General features: G+C 36.7%; 1 protein-coding gene across 1 annotated transcript in view; it reads right to left on the reverse strand.

Annotated features, from left to right (window-relative positions):
• The window catches only part of KPNA1 (karyopherin subunit alpha 1), a 73377-nt gene that overhangs the window by 11537 nt on the left and 38776 nt on the right, over window positions 1-23064 (reverse strand). Inside the window, exons 3-11 of the mRNA XM_027106292.1 lie at window positions 22336-22443; window positions 19251-19350; window positions 17085-17179; window positions 10265-10396; window positions 8948-9036; window positions 8487-8586; window positions 7595-7758; window positions 5473-5551; window positions 1658-1783 (exon numbers count right to left, since the gene is read on the reverse strand). Coding sequence (XP_026962093.1) covers window positions 1658-1783; window positions 5473-5551; window positions 7595-7758; window positions 8487-8586; window positions 8948-9036; window positions 10265-10396; window positions 17085-17179; window positions 19251-19350; window positions 22336-22443 — 993 coding nt within the window. The remainder of the gene's footprint in view (window positions 1-1657; window positions 1784-5472; window positions 5552-7594; window positions 7759-8486; window positions 8587-8947; window positions 9037-10264; window positions 10397-17084; window positions 17180-19250; window positions 19351-22335; window positions 22444-23064) is intronic.

Genomic DNA, 23064 nt, shown 5'->3' on the forward strand with positions numbered 1-23064 from the left:
TTTTCTACCTGGGTTCTTTTCTCTTTTATTTTTCTCTCTTGTTCCACTCACTATAACAAATTATAAAAGTTCAATTTTCTTTCTTTTCCTCTGCCATTCTCATTTCTCTCATAGCATCCACTCTCACATGTGTGCTCTACCTCTCCAATCCACATTTCTCACTGGGGCCCCAGCCCAAGGTGGCTGACAGCTGACTTAACATCTGCTAACCACCTTAAACATATCATCTGCTCTTTGTATCAGGTCTCCTTTCAAACCTCTCTAGTTTACAAAGCCTGTTTTTATATTTATTTATTTATTCATTCATTCTAAATTCAATCAGTCACCAAGTCTCCTTTACATTCTCAATTCAGAACGTCCTAAGTCCATCTTTTCCTTTCCTTCAGCACTGCCACCATTCTATTCCAAGCCACCACCTCCCACACAGATTACCAGAATAGCCTTTAGACAGAGTACTTTTACTCAATTCCTCTCATATATTAAAGCAGTCTTCCTCAAATTGCTTTCTTCATGTTTCTCCTTAGCTCTAGAACCTAAAATGGGTTCATATCATTTCATTTATCAAAAAACTGAGGAATTCTATATGAGAGCCTGGTGGTAGCAGACAATAAAGTGCAGCTGAAATCACCCTGATGCATGCTATAAAATGCCACAGTTATCAATCTCAGTCCCTGACACCTTCCTGGGGATGACTAACCATGCTTTCCTGGTCAAGAACTCTTTCTATTACACCACTGAAGGAAGTCAGTAAAATTTAGTGGAAAGGTGCTTCATCTTGGTCCTGTCATTTACTAGAGGTATCCTTGAGCAAATCATTTTATTTCTCTGAGCTTCAGTTTCATCTTTAATTGAGAATGTTGGGTTAGATGACCTCTATGATTCCACTGAGCTCAAAGTCCCATAAGTCTACGGTATATCTTTTCCAACTCATTATTCCAGCCTTTCTCATGGCTTATTCTGAACCATTTGGCCTATGGCTTAGCCTTTCACTTCGATTACTCTCCCACTAATACAAGGACAAAAGTAAAGGGCAGATAACCATTTAGAGAAAACTGGGTCCCCAAAGAGTCATGAAAAATTGAAGCAATCCAACATATGGGTCCACTAGAAAAGAAATTTTTTTTTTTTTTTTGCAGTACGCGGGCTTCTCACTGTTGTGGCCTCTCCCGTTGAGGAGCACAGGCTCCGGATGCGCAGGCTCAGCGGCCATGGCTCACGGGCCCAGCCGCTCCACGGCGTGTGGGATCTTCCCGGACCGGGACACGAACCTGTGTCCCCTGCATCGGCAGGCGGACTCTCAACCACTGCGCCACCAGGGAAGCCCAGAAAAGAAATATTTTATTTGGCAAGAGTAAAGCCAATCTGTTTAGCGTAAAGTCCATCAAAACATTTTGAAAATACAGATCTTGTCTCAGATCTTGACAAATCATCAAATATTAAAGACAAAGAGAAAAAACCAAGGCCTAAGTGTAAGTTTCAAAAGATTTAACCTCTATAATGTTGGATAAAAAAAGTAAGAAGTAGACTAAATATGACAACATTGGAAATTAGTGTTCTCCAAGGCAATAATGAAAAATTATACATACTTTAAAGGCTGACTGAAAAAAAACCTTAACTAATAAAAATACAGAACAAAAGACAGGTGCTATGAGATTACCTGGATCTGTGCCCTATTTCCAGCTGTGATGTTAGATATTGTCCAACATGCTTCCTTTTTGATAGACTCCTTTGGGCTACTCAGCAAATGCAATAAACTCTGCAGAGCTGAGCAATTCAAAATTACCTAAAGAAAAAAGTTTGAAAATTTTACTTATTGTGTTAATCCAAACTGAAGTAAACCTTTAACTCAAAGACTTTATTTTCGGAAAATACAAAGAAATAACATCTCTCCTTGAAATTTTAGAAATAACTTTATATATGTATAAAAGTACTCACTGCTAATAAGAATTCATTTCTAAGATTATCAAAGCAGTTTCATTATATACACTCACAACTGCTAAACATATTTAATATGGCACAATATGCCTTATTCACTTTCCTATGCCTATAGCATATGAAAATGTCTTTTGGGTAAATGTATCAAGTGGCCAGAAATTCATAAGTGGTCTCAGATTATCAGTCTTCTGATAATTCTCTACCTGGAAGTCAAGGAATCAATACATGCTTAGTTAAGTATACCAGGTGCTTTATAGGATACAAAGATTAAAAGTATATGCCCCCAGCTATCAAACAGCTTACAAAGGTGAGGATGATATACATGACAAATATACATGAACAAAGAGATCTACTCTACCAGAAACTAAAATCATAAAGTTATAATGATTAAAATAATATGTGACAGGCTCAAGAATCAATCACTGAACAAAAGAATAGGATATCTAGTCTAGAAATAAATACAAGTATTTATAAAGAATTAATAAGTATGTAATAAGATTAATCCTTTCTTTCTCCAATGACTGGTAGTCTTATTTAATAGATGGTATTAGAATAAGGGGCAACTAGTTGAAAATATTTTAAAAATCAATTCTTAACCCCAAACAGTAAAATAAATCTGCAACTTATTTAAAGAGTAAATATAAAAAAGAAACCATAAAGCAGAAGAAAATATTAGTTAGTAGCTGGTTTGGGGACAGTGAAGGACTTTCCAAGCATAAAAACAACAGAAGAAATTATAGGGGAAAAATTAAAATTTCACCAAACAGAAATTTTTGCATGTCAAAAACTCATATGAAAATTAAAATGCACACCACACAATGTGAAAAAGTATTTGTAATGGAAAAAAGCATTGCTGTCTTTAATATGTAAATTGGTAAGAGAAACTATATTTTTAATAGAAAATTACCTCACAAAGTAACAAAAGAAATGCAAATTACAATGAAGCCGATTTTTGCCTATTAAATTAACTCAAAAAATAACAAAACTTGTGGTTTAACAGGTACAGTCTTTCCAAATAACAGTGTGAAAGACATCACAAAGCATTTTTAAATGCCAAAGATGTGGTGTGGAAAACAAGCATGTCGGAAGTTAAAGAATACCTGGGGAGGAGTAGTAAGGAAAAAAACACTTCACGGGAGGGGGTGGTGGGGGAACACCTTGAAACACAGACAGGATTTCATAAGCAAAGAAGAGGGAGGACACAGCAGACAGAAGGGTTAGAAATGAAAAAATGCTGAAATGGTTCTTTATCTCACAGGCATTAAAGAAGCGCATTGTTTCTAGGAGGAAAATAATGTGAACAAAGTTATTTTAGGAAAGATTAAGCTGTTATTAGGAAGAATACACTGAGAGGGGTAAATACCTGGGAAAGCAGGAGGATGAATAAGATAGGTACAGCAACAACCCCTGCATGTGAGAAAACAGGGCCCAAACTAAGGTAATCTGATGTGGATCCAGAAACACTAAGAATCAGTTAAGACCTGCTGACTTGCTATACAAATTGTGAGAGATGGAGACACCAAATATGACTGCAAAGTTTCAAGACTGGGTGAACAGTTGTACCATTAACTGAAATGGGAAAAACCAAGACGAGAAGGCGAGACAGGTACTGGAGACATGGGACTGGAACTTGAGAGAGGTTGGAACTAGATGTATAGGTTCAGAACTTCATTTATTCAGTAAATATTTTTTGAGTCTCTATATATTGTGCCAGGGACTATTGTAGAAGCAACAAAAATGAACAAGAATGACACAGTTCCACCTCTACAAGTTTACAATCTAGTAGACAGTTACAATACAGTGTGGTAAGTGCTATGATGGATGAAACAAAACAAGGAGCACCTAATTTAAGAGTCAGCTTCTTGGAGAAAATGTTAATACCAAGACTTGAAGAATGAAAAGGCATTAGTGGCAGAGTGAGGATTTGTGTGAGGGACTGGTCAGAACAGGGATGGGGATGGAAGCATATGTTCCATGCAGAGGGAAGCAAGCCATGTGTTAAATCTCAGAAGTGAGCGTGATCATAGCTAATACAGCAGAACAAACATGGCAAAAGCACAGAGTATGGCATGGGAGGGGGCAGACAGAAACTTTTTCTGAATAGCAAATATACCAAAATGATTTTAAAATTCAGAAAATAAAAAGGACTATATAGTTAAAAACCTCCTTTCCATTCCTATACCCCAGCTACCTGGTTCTCCACAGAGACAACCAACGTTATTAGTTTCCTGTGTATGCTTCCTGAGAAATTTTATGCAAATACAATCAAAAACATACATTGTTTTCTTCTCCTCTCCTCCCTGCCCGTTTTTTACACAAATAGTAATATATCCTACATACTATTCGGCCCCTTGTTTTTCTTTTTAAACAACAGAACCTAGAAACCTTTCCATATACATGCCTATTAGCTTCTTCATTCTGTTGCACAGCATTTCATTATACAGGTGCCAGATTTTAAAGGATCTTAAACACTGTCCAAGGACAACAGGGGGCCATAAGAAGATTTTAAGAGAATGACGCGATCAAATTTGCATTTTACAAGCATCCTTCTAGTGATATGGGAATGATACAAGAAATGTCTGAACTAAGCACTGCAAGGAATGAGTAGAAATAGCAGTCATTAGTGACTGATGAGAAAGGTGGCAGAAAGGGAATAATCAAACTAATGTCCAGGTTTTTGGCTTGGGTAACTGTTGGGGCCATTCACTGAGACAGGAACATAAATAAGCAGAGGTCTAGGTACACCAGTTCCCTTGCGAACAGAATAAATTTAAAGTTAAATATTAAGAGTTGGAAGATACCTGAGAACTAATTCAGTCTCCTAATTTTAGAGATTAGAAAAGTGAAGACATTAAATGTCTTGCTGAAAGTCAGAGCTGGCTAAGAAGAGCTAAGGCTAAAACTAATCCCCTCCAAGGGATAATCCCATAAACAGAAAAGAACAGGTAAAGGAACTTGCTAAGGAGAAATAAATGGTCAATGAGGCAGAAGACCCAAAATACTTCAACACCACAGAAGCCTAGGAAGATAATTTTAAAGATGATGCCAATGCATCTGAGAGATCAAGAAGAAAAATGGCTATAACAATCCACTGTGAGTGATGTATCTTGATATAAAATTTGAATGGAATAGAAGGTGACATCAAGAACCAGGAGGGAAGATACTTCTCACATAGGAAACTTACCGTGTACAAAAAGGAGGAAGCCATCAGGGAAGATAAGATGAAGATGACAGAAAGGATGCTACTAGAGGCTTCTGATGTTCACAAGAACCCCTTCAAGTAGAAGTAGTGGGAAATAAACCGAACCAAAAGGATAAGTTACACCATAGGGGAACCCAAAATTGCCACAAAGCAATAGGTCAAGACAGAGATAGTGAAGGTATTGAAAGTAGTTGCCAAAGCCAACACTTTTAACAAACATTAATGAAACAAAGTATCATTTCTCCCCATGTGAGTTAAATACTGTAACAGAAACATAATCATGAGGGGTCAATCTGCTATTTCTGAAAGAAAAAAGAGATACCATTTATTCATACCTGTGTCTGAATATCATCGCCTGTGACAATGTTTCCCACAGCTCGCAAAGCAGGAGAAACCACTTTATAATCATTATGCCTGCAACCATAAAAAGATGTGTTATATCCAACAGTTCTATCTTTAATCTCTTTTCCTTAGGGCTGAAACCCAAAAGAAATTAATATGTGATCGGTTCTTGGAGCAGAAAGGCACCTATGGTGGTTATTAAAGGAACCCTATCATGATGAGGAAATGTTTTTGGTGTCCCCAAGAAAGGCTGTCTTTCCTTTTGTTTGGTACTTTTCGATAAAAACTACAAATCTGTTCTAATAACCCTTCCCAGGTATTCAATCACCTGGAGTCCAAGTTTTCCCTCTTATTCATTAATGCAGGTTTCATTTCCTCTTTACTTGGTCTCTATGGTTGCTGAGATAATGGAAAGAGATAGTAACATTTATACAGCACTTTTTTTAAGTTTTACAAATCACTTAATTTTCACAGGAATAAAAATATATCAACAATTGAGCTAACTTGAAAATGAAAGCCAGGCCTCATACTTCAAATAGTAGACTCTTTCTACTAAACCTCAGCTGACTTACTGGTCTGAAAAACCCCTCCACAAATCTTTTATATATCTGAAGACAGATATTAAGTCTTGATTTTAGGCTAAGTAAGTTAATATCCTTTAACTTTCCTTAAATATCTTTTTTTTTTTTTTTTTTTGCGGTACGCGGGCCTCTCGCGTTGCGGAGCACAGGCTCCGGACGTGCAGGCTCAGCGGCCATGCCCCACGGGCCCAGCCGCTCCATGGCATGTGGGATCCTCCCGGACTGGGGCACGAACCCGCGTCCCCTGCATCGGCAGGCGGACTCCCAACCACTGCGCCACCAGGGAAGCCCTAAATATCTTATTTTCTCTCCCCTTATAATGAGATTGATCACTCTTCTCAAAACTGTGCCAGTTTCTCCACATTTAAGATCCGATGACTAAAAAGAAATGGTTAAAATATTTAGTAATCTAGAGACTAAAGAGTACAAAAGGTTACTCTCCCAGATTCTGAATGATGTACTTCTGAGTCCTCCAGCATTATATTGCTTTTAATTCACAACAGCATTATGCCACTGATCTGTACCCAGTCTATAACCTCAGAGTTTTTTTTTTTAATATACAGTTTTACATCTTTATTGGAGTATAATTGCTTTACAATGGTGTGTTAGTTTCTGCTTTATAACAAAGTGAATCAGTTATACATATACATATGTTCCCATATCTCTTCCCTCTTGCGTCTCCCTCCCTCCCACCCTCCCTATCCCACCCCTCTAGGTGGTCACACACAGAAATGATCTCCCTGTGCTATGCGGCTGCTTCCCACTAGCTATCTATTTTACGTTTGGTACTGTATATATGTCCACACCACTCTCTCGCTTTGTCACAGCTTACCCTTCCCCCTCCCCATATCCTCAAGTCCATTCTCTAGTAGGTCTGTGTCTTTATTCCTGTCTTACAACCCCAGAGTTTTATATTCTATATATTATACTATCTAATTCATTCCACATGTCATCTTTGGGGCAATGTTTTCTTGCATCTACTTTGTACTTACTCCAATAAATTTCACATGGCTTTTAATTATACTATTTCCCCATTATGTTATCACTCTTAATTTTTTTATTTGATACTATTTTCTAAAAATTTGATTAATACAGTCTCAAATTATTTATGCCATCAGTAAATCTTCCACTTCATAAATGAAAGGCATCACAAAGAGATATAGCAAAATAAAATTCAAAGTCTGACACCAGTCTAGGTTAAGCTCTAAATGAGACAAAAAGATGAAAACTGATCGTTTTTAGTGGCAGTGTGCCTTCTGCTATCCAGTGGTTGGTCTCAGGTCATTAATCATGAGCTAGAATTACATAGATCAAAGTTTTCCAAATGTTTCTGCTAAAGGGCTGCTTACAGCAGAATGAGAGGTTCTTTATAACCCTCAAAACAATCAAACAGATTTGACATGAGTATAAAAAAGTAACAAAAGACAGTAGCCTAAAGAACAATAAATCAGTATAATGCATTAATATTTGAGTATCAGCAACTAGAAAACTAATATGAGAGACAAAAGAACAGACACACTTTAAGATATCTTACATCAGCAGCTCCACAAGTCTCCTACATACTCCTGCATCAATGACTGCTTGAATTTTATCATTGGGTCCATCTGATAGATATGAGAGGGCCCAGCAGGCATCAGCCAGTACATCAGTGTCACTGACAAACAGCAACCAGGAAAGCACATTCAGACAGGGGGAAACCTATAAAGGGAAGATGATATGATTATGAAATTCAACAGAAAAAAAGCAAGAAATGAGGGGGGAAACTCCAGAAAGCCACCAGGCACACACCTGGTGACTTCTGGTGTGATTAATACTTCTGAAGATGGAGCAGTAAGTGGCCAAGTGACATTTCCATCTTTGGGAATGCTGTCAATAACCCTGCAGTTTACTTTGATGAGGTAGTCAGAGCCCAAGGAAAACAATTTCAAAGAGCAAAGTTTAACATATACCAATTCTCAGAGTGAGATTCCTTGTCAAAACACTCTTTGTGGATCAGAGAGGTAAAGGAATTTTCCTAAGTGTTAAAGCTAGGAAATTCTGCATTTTAGATACTTTGTTACAAACAAAAAATGCCATGTTTTAAGAGTAATTCAGAGCTTTTTAAAGGCAGTGAAAATTTATTTCAAATTCAAACAAAAATAAAAAGACCTATTTTTCTAGAAACAAATTATTCTCTTTCTATTCACATTAATATTGGTTCTTAGACTCTTCCCATTGCAGAGCACAGGCTCCGGACGTGCAAGCTCAGCAGCCATGGCTCATGGGCCCAGCAGCTCCACGGCATGTGGGATCTTCCCGGACCGGGGCACAAACCCGTGTCCCCTGCATCCGCAGGCGGACTCTCAATCACTGCGCCACCAGGGAAGCCCTCTTAGACTCTTTTAACTGTACTTTTTCTGCCAATTTCCCACAAGCGTAATCCTTACCTTTGCAAATTCTGGAGGGGGACTTTTTCCTCTACAGAGATTAGACAAAGCCCATACTGCATTCCGGGTCATGGTCAGGCGGTTTTGCTTTGAAAATAACCTATAAGCATAATGATGCAATGGTAAGTGATATAATGGGCATTAATTCTCTGATGGCATAATATAAATATTTAACCACTTAATGCTATTGATAAACAGATGTCTTCAAACAGCTCTTCTCTACAACAATAAAGCTTAATTAATTCTAACACAAGGAATTCAAAATTTCGGCACTTGAATAAGATAGGATGCCCAAGGAAATGATCTGAACAAGTTAGTAAGAAAATATCTGTAATGAAAAGTAACACTAGGAAATCCAAAATGATTTCCAAAGATGCACTGCTTTCTGAGGAACTTCCCGTATTTTTATTACTCACAAAAAAAAAAAAAAAAAGAAAAGAAAAAAAGAAAAAGAAACTTACTGCAGCAGAGGGGGAAGAATATTGCAGTCTAAAACATAGTCCCTGCACATGGTACTATCTCCAGCAATGTTGCCAAGAGCCCAGACTGCCTGTGAAAGAATTATTCATTAATGACAGGCTGTAGAGTTTAATTTTCTCATAATTCTTTCAAAAAAGATGCCAACATATCACAATAACTCTTTACAAAACTATACAGTAGTTAATCAACATATTATACATGGACATTAACTATTAAAACCCCTAAGTTCACTCAACAGGGAGTCAAATGAAATAGTTGTGGGATTGGTGGAAGAAGATCAATACTATTATATAAGTATACATGTGAATACTCATGGGAGTAAACTTATTAAAAGGAGGTACCAGTTCTTATACATATTCTTTTTTTTTTTTTGTGGTACACGGGCCTCTCACTGTTGTGGCCTCTCCCGTTGCAGAGCACAGGCTCCGGACGCACAGGCTCAGTAGCCATGGCTCACGGGCCCAGCCGCTCCGCAGCATGTGGGATCCTCCCAGACCAGGGCACAAACCCGCGTCCCCTGCATTGGCAGGCGGACTCTCAACCACTGCGCCACCAGGGAAGCCCCTTAAACATATTCTTAATCTTAGGGGGCCCTACCCTTAAGTAACATTCCATACAGCCATTGGAACATAGCAGAGATCCAAATGGCTTACTCAGCTGATTACAAATGTATTTTAAGCTTGCTTACAAAAGAAAACAGTGAGCCAGGAATTTAAGAGCAACCAAAATGCAGAAAACTTTACTCAACTTTTGGGGATGATGGATATATTAATTATCTTGACTGTAATGACAGTTTCATGGATATATACATATGTCAAAACTTAACCATATGCAGTTTACTGTAGGTTGATTATACCTCAATAAAGCTGTAGAAGAAAGTCATATTCATTTAGTAATGATATATATTTATGAATTTGACAAACTTTACAGTAATTAAAATTTCATGTTTTCTAAGTGATTTTCTGCACAAAAGTGGCAAAGACTTGCTATGTCAATCAACACTAGAGATTACTATAAGAAAAAACTCAGCAACTGTTTACATGGTCTAAAATGTATATCTATGGGACTTAAAGAATTTCAGGGTTGGAAGGGAAAAATGGTTTTATGTTTCTAGGAGAAATTCTGCCTATATTCACTATGAAATTTTCTATTTTGGTTAAGTTTAGATTTCTAGAACACTCCCTGTGATGAACCATGGATTGTCATATCCAAGCGGTAAAACTGAGATTCTGAATATAAGACTGAAGGGAAAAATTGTATTCTTTGACCTGCTTCTCTTTACTTGTTTCAATTTTTACCTGCTCCTGGACATCTTCAAACTCTGAGCTGAGCAACTCTATGAAGATAGGCACAGCTCCTGCCTGAATCACAATCCGGGTCTGAAGAGAATTTCCTGAAGCAATATTTGTCAGTACCCAAGCTGACTCAAACTATAAAGATAAAAATAATTTCATTATCTTATTAGAATTTAATAGCTTGTTTACTTATAACAATAAGGTTTTCTGTGCATGAAGAAAAGAATCTGAGATCATTATTTACACATAATCTATCAGGTAAATACTATATTAATTTTAAATGAAGAATTCCTGAGGAAATAACTTTAGCCTAGAGGAATACTCAGGGTGTCTAAAATTTCAGATCAAGGCAGAGCTGACATGAGACCGTAAGAAGAATGAGGGAGTGCTTCATATACTGACATGGAATGATCTCCCAAGACATAAATGGAGGAAAAAGAAAAACAATGTACATTAATATGGTACCATACTGTATTTTCCAAATAAAAAGGAATATATGCATCAATTTACTTATTGCACAGAATATCTCTTGAAGGAGTCACAATAAACTGTAAATACTTGTCACTTACATAGAGAGCTCGAGGTGAATGGGAAACAAGTATGGGAAGGATAGGCACTTACAGTAAAGCCTTTATGTACCTTTTGGCCTTAAACCATGTTTATTATCTAATAAAAATAAAATTAAATAATTTCTATAAAATGGGCAGGTGAAATGGCGAAAGAATAAAACTGTAAAATGTGTAAAATACAGGCAGAGTGAAAAATACAGGCAGAAGACAACTGAAATGATAAGTAGTCCGAAAGGAGTTAACGGGCATACAACTAACAGAAATGGCAACTTCAGAGCATAAGAGCTTCCAATAAATGAGAAGTCTCCAAACCAAGGCACAGAGGTAAGACTTTTTTAAAAAGAGCATTCTTAAAGGCTGATAAACTGGTAAACAGTATGAAGGAAATTATGGCCAACAAAAAATACAGCACGTTATTAATTCTACACATCTCTACAGTAACTTGACTCTTTAGCCTAATATGATGAAATCCAAGAATGAACTCTTATATTACAATTGTATTTAGAGTTCTTAATTAAACTTTAGTTTTGTTTTCTTCTCTTGTTCTTCTATTTAATATTCTTTAATGAAGCACATATGGGGAAGAAAAAAAATTCAGTGACATGCCCCTTGAATGAGAATTCAATAAAAAGTCATCAAAAGATGGAGCTGTGACTCCTTTAAGCTTTGGGGTCAATTGAAAGGCAGGTGTCATATGGAAAACTGAATCATCAATCACTTGGGGTACAGGAAAATGAAAGAAATGGGAAGACAATCTGATTAGCCCAGTCCAAAGCTACATGAATGATAGTAAATTTATAGCAGAAGACACTTGAAGAAGGGATATTCAAAGAAACCTAAAATTTGATATACAGAAGTGAAATAAAGTGGTCTGGTATCTAGTTAGGACACTGATATTACAGCAGCAGGGAGGCCAGACTAGGAGCACCACAGTCAAACTTTTTTTTGCCTGATAACTCTTTGCTATAAGAGAAGTTCAGGAGACTTTTAAACACTGAGTATCATAAAATAAAAACTCGTATCACCTCTGTAATTAAATTACTACTCAAACCAATGTACAAACCCTTTTCAGTCTGTCTGAATTGAAACTTGACATTTATACAGTACTTTATACTTTCAAAGCATTATTCACATACTCTCAGGTGTTCCTTACAACAACCCAGAGAAGCCTGGCTTTTCTAGTTTATGAATGAGGAAACTATCAGAAAAAGATCCAACGATCACTAATCATTTGAGTAATGCCAGTCAAAGAGAGCTAGATTACAGCCTCCTAATCTAGTAGGCTTATGGCCCCAACCATAGTTTCCTCTCTGAAACACACCTGTAACACTGACAAGAGTCTTCCAATTGCTTGCAGTTTTGGTATCTAGGGCAAGAAATTTCAAATAATGATATGACAGATTATTTAGGGTTATTATTATTTAGGGTATGCTAAAAGGAAAACACAGTTCACCTAAAATGTAGCTTCTTTTGCTTACTAGGAAAATGAACTATGAAGTGGGTACAAAAGCAAACTTTCCTACAAGAAGAAAGGCTCAAAGTTCAACAGAGAGTCATCAGCATCTGAGACCATGTCAAAAAATGAAAACTTTGAGGAAAAGCAACCTGTGAAGAATGAATAAGATCAGCATACATAGCAATCTATATCAAAGAGAAAAAGGTTTGCAGTGAGATTTTGATGCAAAAGAAATGGTGACAATAAACTGAGTAGATAAAGGATATATTAAAGAGTTATCAATGAGAAGAAATTAGAATAATAATTGCTAACACAAGTCAAACTGCTGTTTGTCTGATGAGGTTTAGCCCCAAAGGTCTCCCAGAAAAAGAGAGATTTCCAGATGCCACTGAAATGAATAAAATGGAGAAGCAAAACAAAATAGAGTGACAATGATTAGGAGAATGGAGAATAAGTAAATAATAGCCAGAACATGAATGGAAGAAACTCGGAAGTTAGGACTTCTCAGCAAAAGAAGAATGTACCAGAGTTATGTTTATCACTAAGAAGTACATAATGATTATAACCTCTGAATGCAAACAAGATTCAAGGTCTCTCTTGGTAAGAATGGAAATCAGGAAGTAGTTTTGCCATTACCAGGGAAAGAAGTAGATGAATAACTATAACCAGAGGGCCAGTGAAAACTCAAATCATATTCATGGATTAATGAGGCATTAAAACACACACACACACACACACACACACACACACACACACACACACACACGGCACTGATTACTGTGATGTTTACCTTGTAAAAACTTATCAAGCTCTATTTGTGCAATTTTCTATACCCATGTGTATATGTGTGACATGAGAAGGAGGCAGGAGGAGAGAGAGTGAGAGACAGAAACAGAGAGAGAGGCAGAGAGAAAGAGAGACTGAGAATTCCTCATGAGTATAGACCCCTATTAAAGTCTTGGAAGAAGCAACTTTCAAATGTGTTTAATATGTAAGTATGTTTAAAAAAAACTGGTTGTACTTTGAACTATGTAGTTTCTCTTTCACTGGGTATCGCAGTCTTTATTTTTTTGAGTGGGGTGAACATTTCCGTCTCAGGTCTCAGACTAGATTTTAACATGAAAGAGAGTTGTGAAATGGGAATGTCCAGAGTTGATACCAAAAGCAATTGCATAAAGTTATAACAGAAATGGCCAGAAAAGGTAATTTAAGTAACCATGTAACTCAAGAAAAACTCAGCAACAAGATGAAATGAAAAAAACTTAAGAAATGGTATCACCTGAAGTAGTACCCAAAATTATTATAATCTTTACTCCTCTTTGTTGTTTTAAACTACTATATTCTTAGTGTTCCAAGAATGGCATCATGCAAGGAAACAACCTGTCATGCAGCTGTGATTGCTTACAAATTGTAATTCCACTATTATTTTTCACTGTCCAGAACTTTCTAAATAAGGCTACAACTGAAATCTGAAGGGCACGCTGAAGATTTTGGTATGTTCTCTTTTTCCTTTCTCAATCTCTACCTTCTGGTGCTCAGTTCCTTAAAATAAGGAAAATGAGAATCCAAAACTGAAGTACTTCTGACCTCCTATCAAGTTTCCCACTCCAGGTTGAAGTACGCCTGGTTCCCTTTCTCCATTTGGATCAGGACTCTGTTGCTGGCCACTTTGCCGGTTCCACTCTGGTTCCTAGCAAATGCCAGGCTCACCTGGAGAGCAAGTGAAAAGAGAGGCTCACATCAGAAAAATAAATCCAGATATCAAACTCTGCAGAGAACAGTGCCTGAGTCATCTGAGCAACCTTTTAAGATAGGTAGAGGGATCAATGAAGATGGGGAAAAAACATAGGAAGATGAAGGCTTAACTGCAGTTTACCACATTAAGCTTTTAGTGTGGACAAGAAAGGTAGAAATGGGAAAACTAAACCAATTTAATTCAAATTTACAACTTTAAGAGGAGTATCTGTTTAATGACTGGAACTAGGAAGCAATTTACTTATTTCTAGCTAATTTTATAAGCTTCTGTAAGAAGGTTTGGGAATACACCATCTCAGCACTGCAAAGGACAGTACAAAGATGTTGGACCTGGACTCAAAAAAAACAAACCAAGTGGGCCCAGGGAATACACCATAAGGCAGACCAATCTCATGTCAAGGCTCTCATGTATGGCTGAGGCCTACATGTCACTGTGTTTGAGAATGCTGTTAGTTAAACGGCAGAGTCGGCTTCCAAAGTCCTAGATTCCACCCATATTCATCTCATTTGAGGGCAAGTGAGTATCTAGGTAGCACTGCCAAAAGCAGGCATTTTTATCTCCCTGGTTTGCAGTATCCCACTGATAAGGAAAGCCAGAAAGAAAGTGAAGAAGCCCTTCACTAGGATTCACAGTTCTTTATGTATGGAATGAAGGGAATAAGTTTGTCCAGTGATTTATTATTGAGTTTAGCTATCATGACTACATATTATTACTCTCTTTCTAGAAGAGAAATGGCAAACACCCCATTCCAAAGACACACTATTCAAACTTCTAATAAGCAGGTAGGAATATCATGGATAACTCACATCCTAGCGCTCTCCAAGAAGACAGAGGAAGGAATACCCTCCAAGCTTCCCAGAGCACGTCTAATTATTTAACAATGAAGTCTCCTGGCTCTAAGGTCTCCATCAATATATTTGCTCCTCCTGCTTCTGGGGTAGTCAAGGGTACCCATTAGTCACACTGGAGAAAGAACACCATATTGTGCTTAAATGCACACAGAAGAAAAGCTGGGGATGATGACCTTTATATAATAAACAGGTTCATTATCTCTAGAGTCTTTGGATCGCTAAGGTGAAAATCACGAGGTGGTCACTTCCAGAGGAATCATTTCTCAATCTTTCAGCCTAATTATTAGTTAGGCTGCACAAGGGTGGAATCTGAGAATTCTGATAGAAGCAAATTAGAGATTTCTGAAGGCTTTCATCTTCAGATGTGTTAAGATACAAACTCTAGGATTACAAAATCAAAAATGATGTAGAATTTACAAGTGTTAGCCAGGAGAGGGCACTGCCTGAGAGAATATACTGTGCTCTTTAGGGAATACTGGAGAAGGTGGGGATGGGGAAAGACCAAATTCTCTGACATTTTTCTTTTTAGGACTAGAAAGTTATACCATCTTCCTTTAACACATTAAGGAACTGGACCTCTGCAACCACCTACTAAAAACTGCTAAGTCCAGACATAAATTTAATATCTCTGAATTACTCTCATTGTCAGAGACAGGATAGAAACATACTTCCACATTAACAAAATGATAAATTTTCCCTACCTCCCTCTTCCTACAAAGCTTTTCAAATGATAAACTGCAGTAAGGCTCTTCATTTGGTCCCTCTGGTTCTCTTGACAGGTTGCTTAAGGGGCTCAGGCTCTGTTCTCTGCAGTCTTGGTTGTCTGGATTTCCTTTTTTCCTGAGAAAAGTCCTCTTTCTTTGCTCTCTAGGTGAACCTGATTATTTTCCAGGTGTCTGGTGATCCTGGCCTTAGATGGGGACCAGAATTACAATCCAGGAAGCAGCCAACAAAACAGAATCTTAATTCAAATGAACTTGGGGATTAGTAAATGTCAAACTGGAGAAGAAAAACTGATGGGACACTGAAGTACTCTACCTTTTCTGGACTTCCTGTTTTTCCTCTGGAAGGAACTCATCACCGCAACAAAGAGAGTAAAAGAGAGAGAAGGATGGGATGGGAGGAAAGGAGAGAAAATATCAAGACAAAGCATCAAGTCTTATGAATTATCAATAATGCTCTGGACAGTAAGGAACCTGGGGAGAGGAGCTGTTACTTATACTTATAAAGATGCCCCAGTCCTTATTACACCCTTAGAGTAAGGCAAAGGTAAACATGGCGGTGAAAGTTATCTTTATGATTAACTTGTTATTAGCAAATATTTACTTGGAAAAATAACCCCATTTTGTAATCTATGTAGGACCTAACCAATCTTTATAGTTACAGAATCTTTCTAAAGGGCCTGAGCCACTCAGATTAGATCCTACAAGTGAGAATTTAGGAATTACAGGTATTTGTTAAAGAATAACTCAGAAATTGATTCAGTTGGTTACTCCAAGGAAGTCTAGCTACTGAATTACTTAATTACTAGTTTACTTAAGATCCAACTTTATTCAGGAACAATATAGTATTTTTAAATTTCTAGATAACTCCCAAGATGAGAGTCAGTTGATAGTTGGTTCTTTTTGCTGTAAAAATTATCTAATCCAGAAGCTGTAGAATTTTCTCTTGGAACCCCTATACAACAGTACTAATACAGTAAACTAACATAGGAGAAAGCACACACATTCCCAACAAGGCTACATCCTTGTCAGCTCTTTTGGGGTGGGGCCGGGGGTGCAGGGAAGGATTAATTAGTACCAGGTTTGGGGATCAGTGAGTCTCTGATCTAGCCCATGTTACACAGCCCTGAGAAACCCAACAAGTACAATCTAAAAATCCTTCAGAACCAAATTTTACATAGTCCACACTTAGGTCCTTATAATGGCTCCTCTACTGCACACAATTCCCTACCAGGTAAGTATGATCCATAGTCATCATAAAATAAAAAGTAACAAGAATTTTAAAGAGTAAAACCAAGAGCCTGGATGTTAACAAAGCTATCAAAGCAGCTTGCAATGTGGTTGTCAGGAACATCAGTATCAAAAAACTAACCCTTCATATAGATTAAAATAAGTAACAAATCTGAATACAAAATGTAACTCTGTAAAGGGAATTAAGATATGAGGCAAGAAATGAAAATGGTCCGCACCTGCAATGTACAATTCTCTTTTCGTTTGAGGAACTCCACAAACCTGGCCACTACTCCTGGTGTGCTGATGACTTCATCAATAGGAGGATTAGGTTCTGTCTCCCCATAAAAATAAAAGGAAAGAAGAAAAATAATCCTTTGATTTCAAGGCAAGGACTTTATAAAGCTCAAACTTACTTCATAATATCCCTCCCTCCATTTTTAGCATCTCTTTCATATTGTAAATCCAAAACAGAAAAAAAAATGTAAAACTGAGTTCAGTCACTTTGAGACTAGGGTAGCTTAAAAGGTTTCATAATAAGGGAAGCCTTAACATGGAAATATGATGGGCAGAATTCTTAAAATTACTGCCTCTACTATTTTAGAAAACTTAGAAAGTATGGGGAAAAACATCAAAAGACAACCACTGTTATTATTTTGGTATACTTCCTTCTAACCCTTTTTCTGTGTATGGGTTTTAAGTCTCTCTTTTTTATTTAACATAAATTGTCCGAAGAAACTGGATTAGGAGATTCTGTGCTTGCAGGATCTAATTTTACTGCTGTAGTGATAAGCAGGAGTCAGCAGAAATTCACTAAGAATGACTTGCCAAATTAATCTTTTTCATTTATGACAACAGAGTATCTTATAAATAAAATCATTCAATAGAAACTTGTTGGACAAATAGATTAGAAATGTCCTAAACGATTAGCATTGTAATTTCAGCAAGACATTTGACAAAGTTTTTGATGACATTCATGTAGCTACGCAAGAAAAATGGCAGCTGGATTACAGTACTACTAGGGACTCTTAGCTAAGTCAATGGCCTGTACTGGGAAGGGATGACTAATGGTTCAATGTTAATTTGCAGCAAGCTCTAATGACATGTTCTTTGCCTGGTTCAACATTTTTATCAACCATTCGTATAAACACAACAAATAAATTTGATGATGACAATAAAAATGAAGTAGTTAACGTGCTAGATTACAGAAACAACGTATAGAAAGAATAACAATAAGCCTAAAATGGCAATAAAACAGCAGAGATAAAGCAAAATTCAGCTTTTAGATTTTTTTAAAGCAATTTTTAAAAATCCACATGACTTCACAGACGAAACCTCAAAACAGTTCATAAAGAAAAGTACTAGGGAGTATAGATCGCTGAAAATGCAATGAAACATTACTATGCCATGACTACCAAAATAAACCAAAATAAATGATGCTAGCCTGGAGTACATTATTGGAATGTATAGTTTCAGGACAATGAAGGCAATCTCCCACCACATCTTAGAGTAATAAGAATGCATCTGGAGTACTGTATTCTAATTATCACATTTTAAGAGGAATGGCTGGCAAACTAGAATACATGCAGGAAAGTAGCAGAGTGTTGAAAGACCTTGGAAAACCACATTATCTGAGAAACCCATCTCAGCATGCTGAAAAGAGATAAGACATTTTTAGAAGGGTGGGGACGGTAATATGATAATGGCCTTCAGCTATTTTTAACAGGTTGTCATCCAAAAAGCAATTATTTTTTGCTCTGGTAGTAGGTTTTCTTTCCAGTTAACCTCAAGGGATATATTAATTTATCACTGATGACTCCAAACAACCATAACTTATTATGCGGGGGAGGGGGTGGTTAACTGTTTTAATGCTGATTTACTATCAACATTTTAATATGGCTCAGAGTTCCAGAGTTCTCACTTGCCCAGATAACAAGAAGTATCATATCCCATTCTACCCTAATTATACACACACGCACACCAAAAAGGTAGTTATCCTGTCCACCAATAAATCCACACTTAAATTTCAGCGATAAACTGCTAACATTAGAATCAACAATCACTACTCTTTCAAGTGATATTTTAAGTTTTTCTTAAAAAAGAGTGGAATTTCTCAATTTGAATTAACATGAAATACTGCTACTGTTCTTATCACTTTAAGATCTTTTATAAGATACCTCAGAAATGAAAATAATGCTGCCTTCTGGTCCTGGTAAGATCACACAAATAAAAAAGGAAATTCAAAAATTAGCCATGGCTCATAATATACCTATGTCTGTATGTGTCCTTTTATTCTGTTGATAGAGATACTCCAAAGCAAGTTATCTGTAGTGTGAAAAACAGATTATGGGAAAGTAATACTTTGTAAATAAATGAAAAATATACTTAACATATTCAGAACTCACCTTTTGAAAGCAGTTTTCTGAATTTCTGTGTTGCTGAAAGCTGTTGCTCTGGGCTATTGGAAAATATCATTTCAATCATGTCAGAAGTAATAACACCACCCTGGAATCACAAACAAAAATCAAATATAATAAAATTTTAACTTAAATTCAAAGGAAAACAAAGAGTACAAATTGCGGCCAAGTTACTGAGTTAATTATATTTATCTACAAGAGTTACACAACGGTAGGATAATCTTTGCATATATAAATGTATGAGATGATTAATAATGTGATGAAGCCAAAAATCTTTGTCTATCATTAAAAAGCTCACAACCGTGAGAAAGTAATGTTAGTAGTAAACACTAAGACAAGGTGTTTATTATTCTTCCTCTCCTGCTCATCACATGGCTGGCTGCTCCTTGTCATTCAGATTAAATGTTAAATTATAAAAGAAGGCTTTTCCTGACCTTCAAATCTAAAGCAGCTACTCTATCTCTGTGATCACATCACTCTTATTTTAATCCTATGCCCAGCCCTTTTCAGTTATCAGTTATTCTTCTTAGTTATCTGTTTATTGCTTAGGTTCCCCCAGTATACTGTAACCTCCATGAAAGCAAAACACCCTATCTTACCACTACATCCCTGATGGGTGGCATACTTTAGACGTTCAACAAATATTTACTGAATGAGTATAGAGTAGTCTTATATAAATCACAGATTCTAGCCACTGTCAAATTCAACAGCTGACTCTTAAATTTATTTAAAATTTCTATTTTCTTGCCTTATTAAAACTTTTCAGTTTCCCACTAGTTTCTTGCTTTACTAGCACTTTCCCATTTCCCACTACAAGCCATCCTCAGCATTAGTGGTTAAACTTTCTTCTCAGGATCATTTGTCACAATGAAATAAAGTTCTTATCATTTCATGAAGGGTAACAGTCAACAAGATAAACTGTGAAGAAAGCTGCACTGAGTTGTACATGCAAGGTGGTTGGTAAGCAATACCTAACACTTAAGAATAACCCATGGGGAGAATGAAGCATTCTGCTCTTACAAGTCAGAAAAGTAACTACTTTGAAACTTGTAAGTCTGATTCCTGAATAAGCAAAAGTACCTGTATGATTTTGCTATGATTATATTTCCACATATATCTTTGTTTTCTTCTCTCTCTTATCCCCTTATCATATAACATAAGATATATTGACTTTACATTCATAGTATTTAAATATTGTTAACTTCACATCAGAGTATTTAAGTTATAGGATATCCAAGAGAGAAGTAAATATCACCCAAGGACTTTTCCCCTTCTGGGGAAAAGGTTAGTGCATTTTCAGCTGCATGCAGGATAGCTGTATCATGTTACAAGGAGGTATGACCTTGTCATTGTCTTTATCTGAGACTCAGTATGGTTTAAGGAGTTGGGTATGGATGCCACAATGACAAGGAATACACTGGGACAGTTAATTTTATGTGTCAACTTGGTTAGGTTATGGTACCCAGTTGTTTGGACAAACACCAATCTAGATGTTACTGTGAAAGTACTTTTTAGGTGTGATTAACATTTAAATCAGTACACCCGAGTAAAGCACATTATCCTCCAAAATATGGGTAGGCTTCATTCAATCAGTTGAAGAGCAAAGACTGAAGTTTCTTGAAGAAGGAAATCAACCTCAAAACTACAATATCGGGACTTCCCTGGTGGTCCAATGGTTAAGAATCCACCTTCCAATGCAGGGAATGCAGATTCAATCCCTGGTCGGGGAACTAAGATCCCAAATGCTGCGGGGCAACTAAGCCTGCATGCCACAACAAGAGAAGCCCACACACTACAACGAAGAAGAACCTGCATGCCACAACAAAGACCCAGCGTGGCAAAAAAAAAAAAAAAAAAAACCTATAATATCAACTCTTACCTGAATTTCCAACCTCCTGGCTTACCCTACATATTTCAGACTTAACAGCTCCAACAATTGCATGAGCCAATTCCTTAAAATCAAACAACTGGTGGATCAATCTATCTCTCTCTTCCTCTCCCCCCACCCCCAAATTGGTTCTGTTTCCTCTGTAGAACCCTGAGTAATACAGTCCACAAAATACTTCATAATCATTTAACGTCCACTTTAAAAAAAAAAGAGAGAGAGAGAGAAAACTCTTCAACTTCCTGAAGAGCCTAGAAGAGTTCACAAAATAATAGTGTTGGCAATAACGTCTACATAGATTCCAAAGCAATTTAAACTGCTCTAATTCCGAAAGAAAGCTCGTCCATAAAAACTGGATATCTATGAAGTAAAAAAAGAGAAAAAAATCTATAAAATACTGTGAATATGCTACTATTTGCCAAAAAAAAGAGAGGGGTTTTTCTCAAAAGGAATAATAAGTATCTACTAACAGTGGTTGCCAGTGGGGAAAGAAACTGGGTGACTAAGGCAGCAGAAAAAGATTTTTCTTTTTTTGAAAACCATGTATATATATGATCTATTAAAACATATACAATTGATCAAAATAAACTGGAAATCTAGACAGGGGTGATCCATATAAATAAAGCATAATTTTTATCTGTTTATGCAACCTCAAGAAAGTTACAAAATGGGTTACAATAGAAAATTCTTGTGATGTGGAATCAGTTTTTAAAATCATATGAATATGTCCAATTTTGTACTTGGAATGAGTAACAAATTGGGATTTCCTTTAAAGTATTGCTTATTATCAACTTTTAAGGAATAATTTTATAATTATCCTTTTAAGTTTTAATAGCTGAATTGATCTCATAATTAGTTAATTCTGTTTAACTGCATGTTATTCAAAATATAATAAACATTTTATGAACCACGAGTTTACAGATATAGTTTCCTTTTAAAACTGAAATGCCAAGTACTTTTCGTAGCCATCTAACCTTTTTTTTTGTTTGGCTGCACCACACAACTTGCAGGCTCTCAGTTCCCCAGCCAGGGATTGAACATGGGCCACTGCAGTGAAAGCCCAGAATCCTCATCACTAGGCCACCAGGGAACTCCCCTAACCTTTTTATTTTAAACTCCAAAAAAGATCTAACCTCATATCTTCATCAGAAAAAGAGTAAAAAGAGGTTCTTTCATTATCCCACTTACTGGTGCCATCTCCATGTTATTAATCTGAGCCTCATGGAAGCCTCCATCTGACATAACTTCTTCTTCTGTTTCTTCTTCTGCTGTAGCAACATTTCTTCGCTTGAATAACTGAAAAATAAAAGTCTGTTACTAAAATAATTCTAACACAAGGTAGTTCAACATCCAAACACTAGGCACCTCACTTTTAAAAAGGCAATAAGGATGGAGCTTTTTGAAAATCATTTTTAAAATTCTAACATTTGTGCCACCTTCAACCTTTCCTGATGAGGAACTATTTCAGAATTCTCCAGTCTTATAATCTAATGCAATTAAGTATCACAACATACTATCACCAACCCTTGATGAGGTAAAACTTACTAAGAGAGGCCTGACACTACATGACATATAAAAAAAACACATAAGGTTGAAAAAGGAGCTGAGGCATGCTTGGTCATTTCCCTCTTCACTACTGAAGTAGGTGATAGGATAGTCTTACCAATACATCAGGGGAAATGGGATAAAAATGTTGTTAGAATGACTTAATACCTCCCTCATAACCCTAAAGGACAGTGGATCAAGGCTTCCTGACCTTCCCAACCTGTCCACAACCAATGATGACAAATGACCTCTGCGTGAACACTACTTTTAAAGCACCCATTAATTTGTGCAGGCAAAGGAGAATAGTTCTCGCTAATGGCAACTCACTAAGATGCCTTCCGTTACATCCTAGGCAGTACACTTATTCATTAA

Source organism: Aethalodelphis obliquidens, unplaced genomic scaffold (genome assembly GCF_003676395.1).
Source record: "Aethalodelphis obliquidens isolate GAN/ISIS:26980383/991018 unplaced genomic scaffold, ASM367639v1 scaffold1, whole genome shotgun sequence".
NCBI classification, from domain to species: domain Eukaryota; kingdom Metazoa; phylum Chordata; class Mammalia; order Artiodactyla; family Delphinidae; genus Aethalodelphis; species Aethalodelphis obliquidens.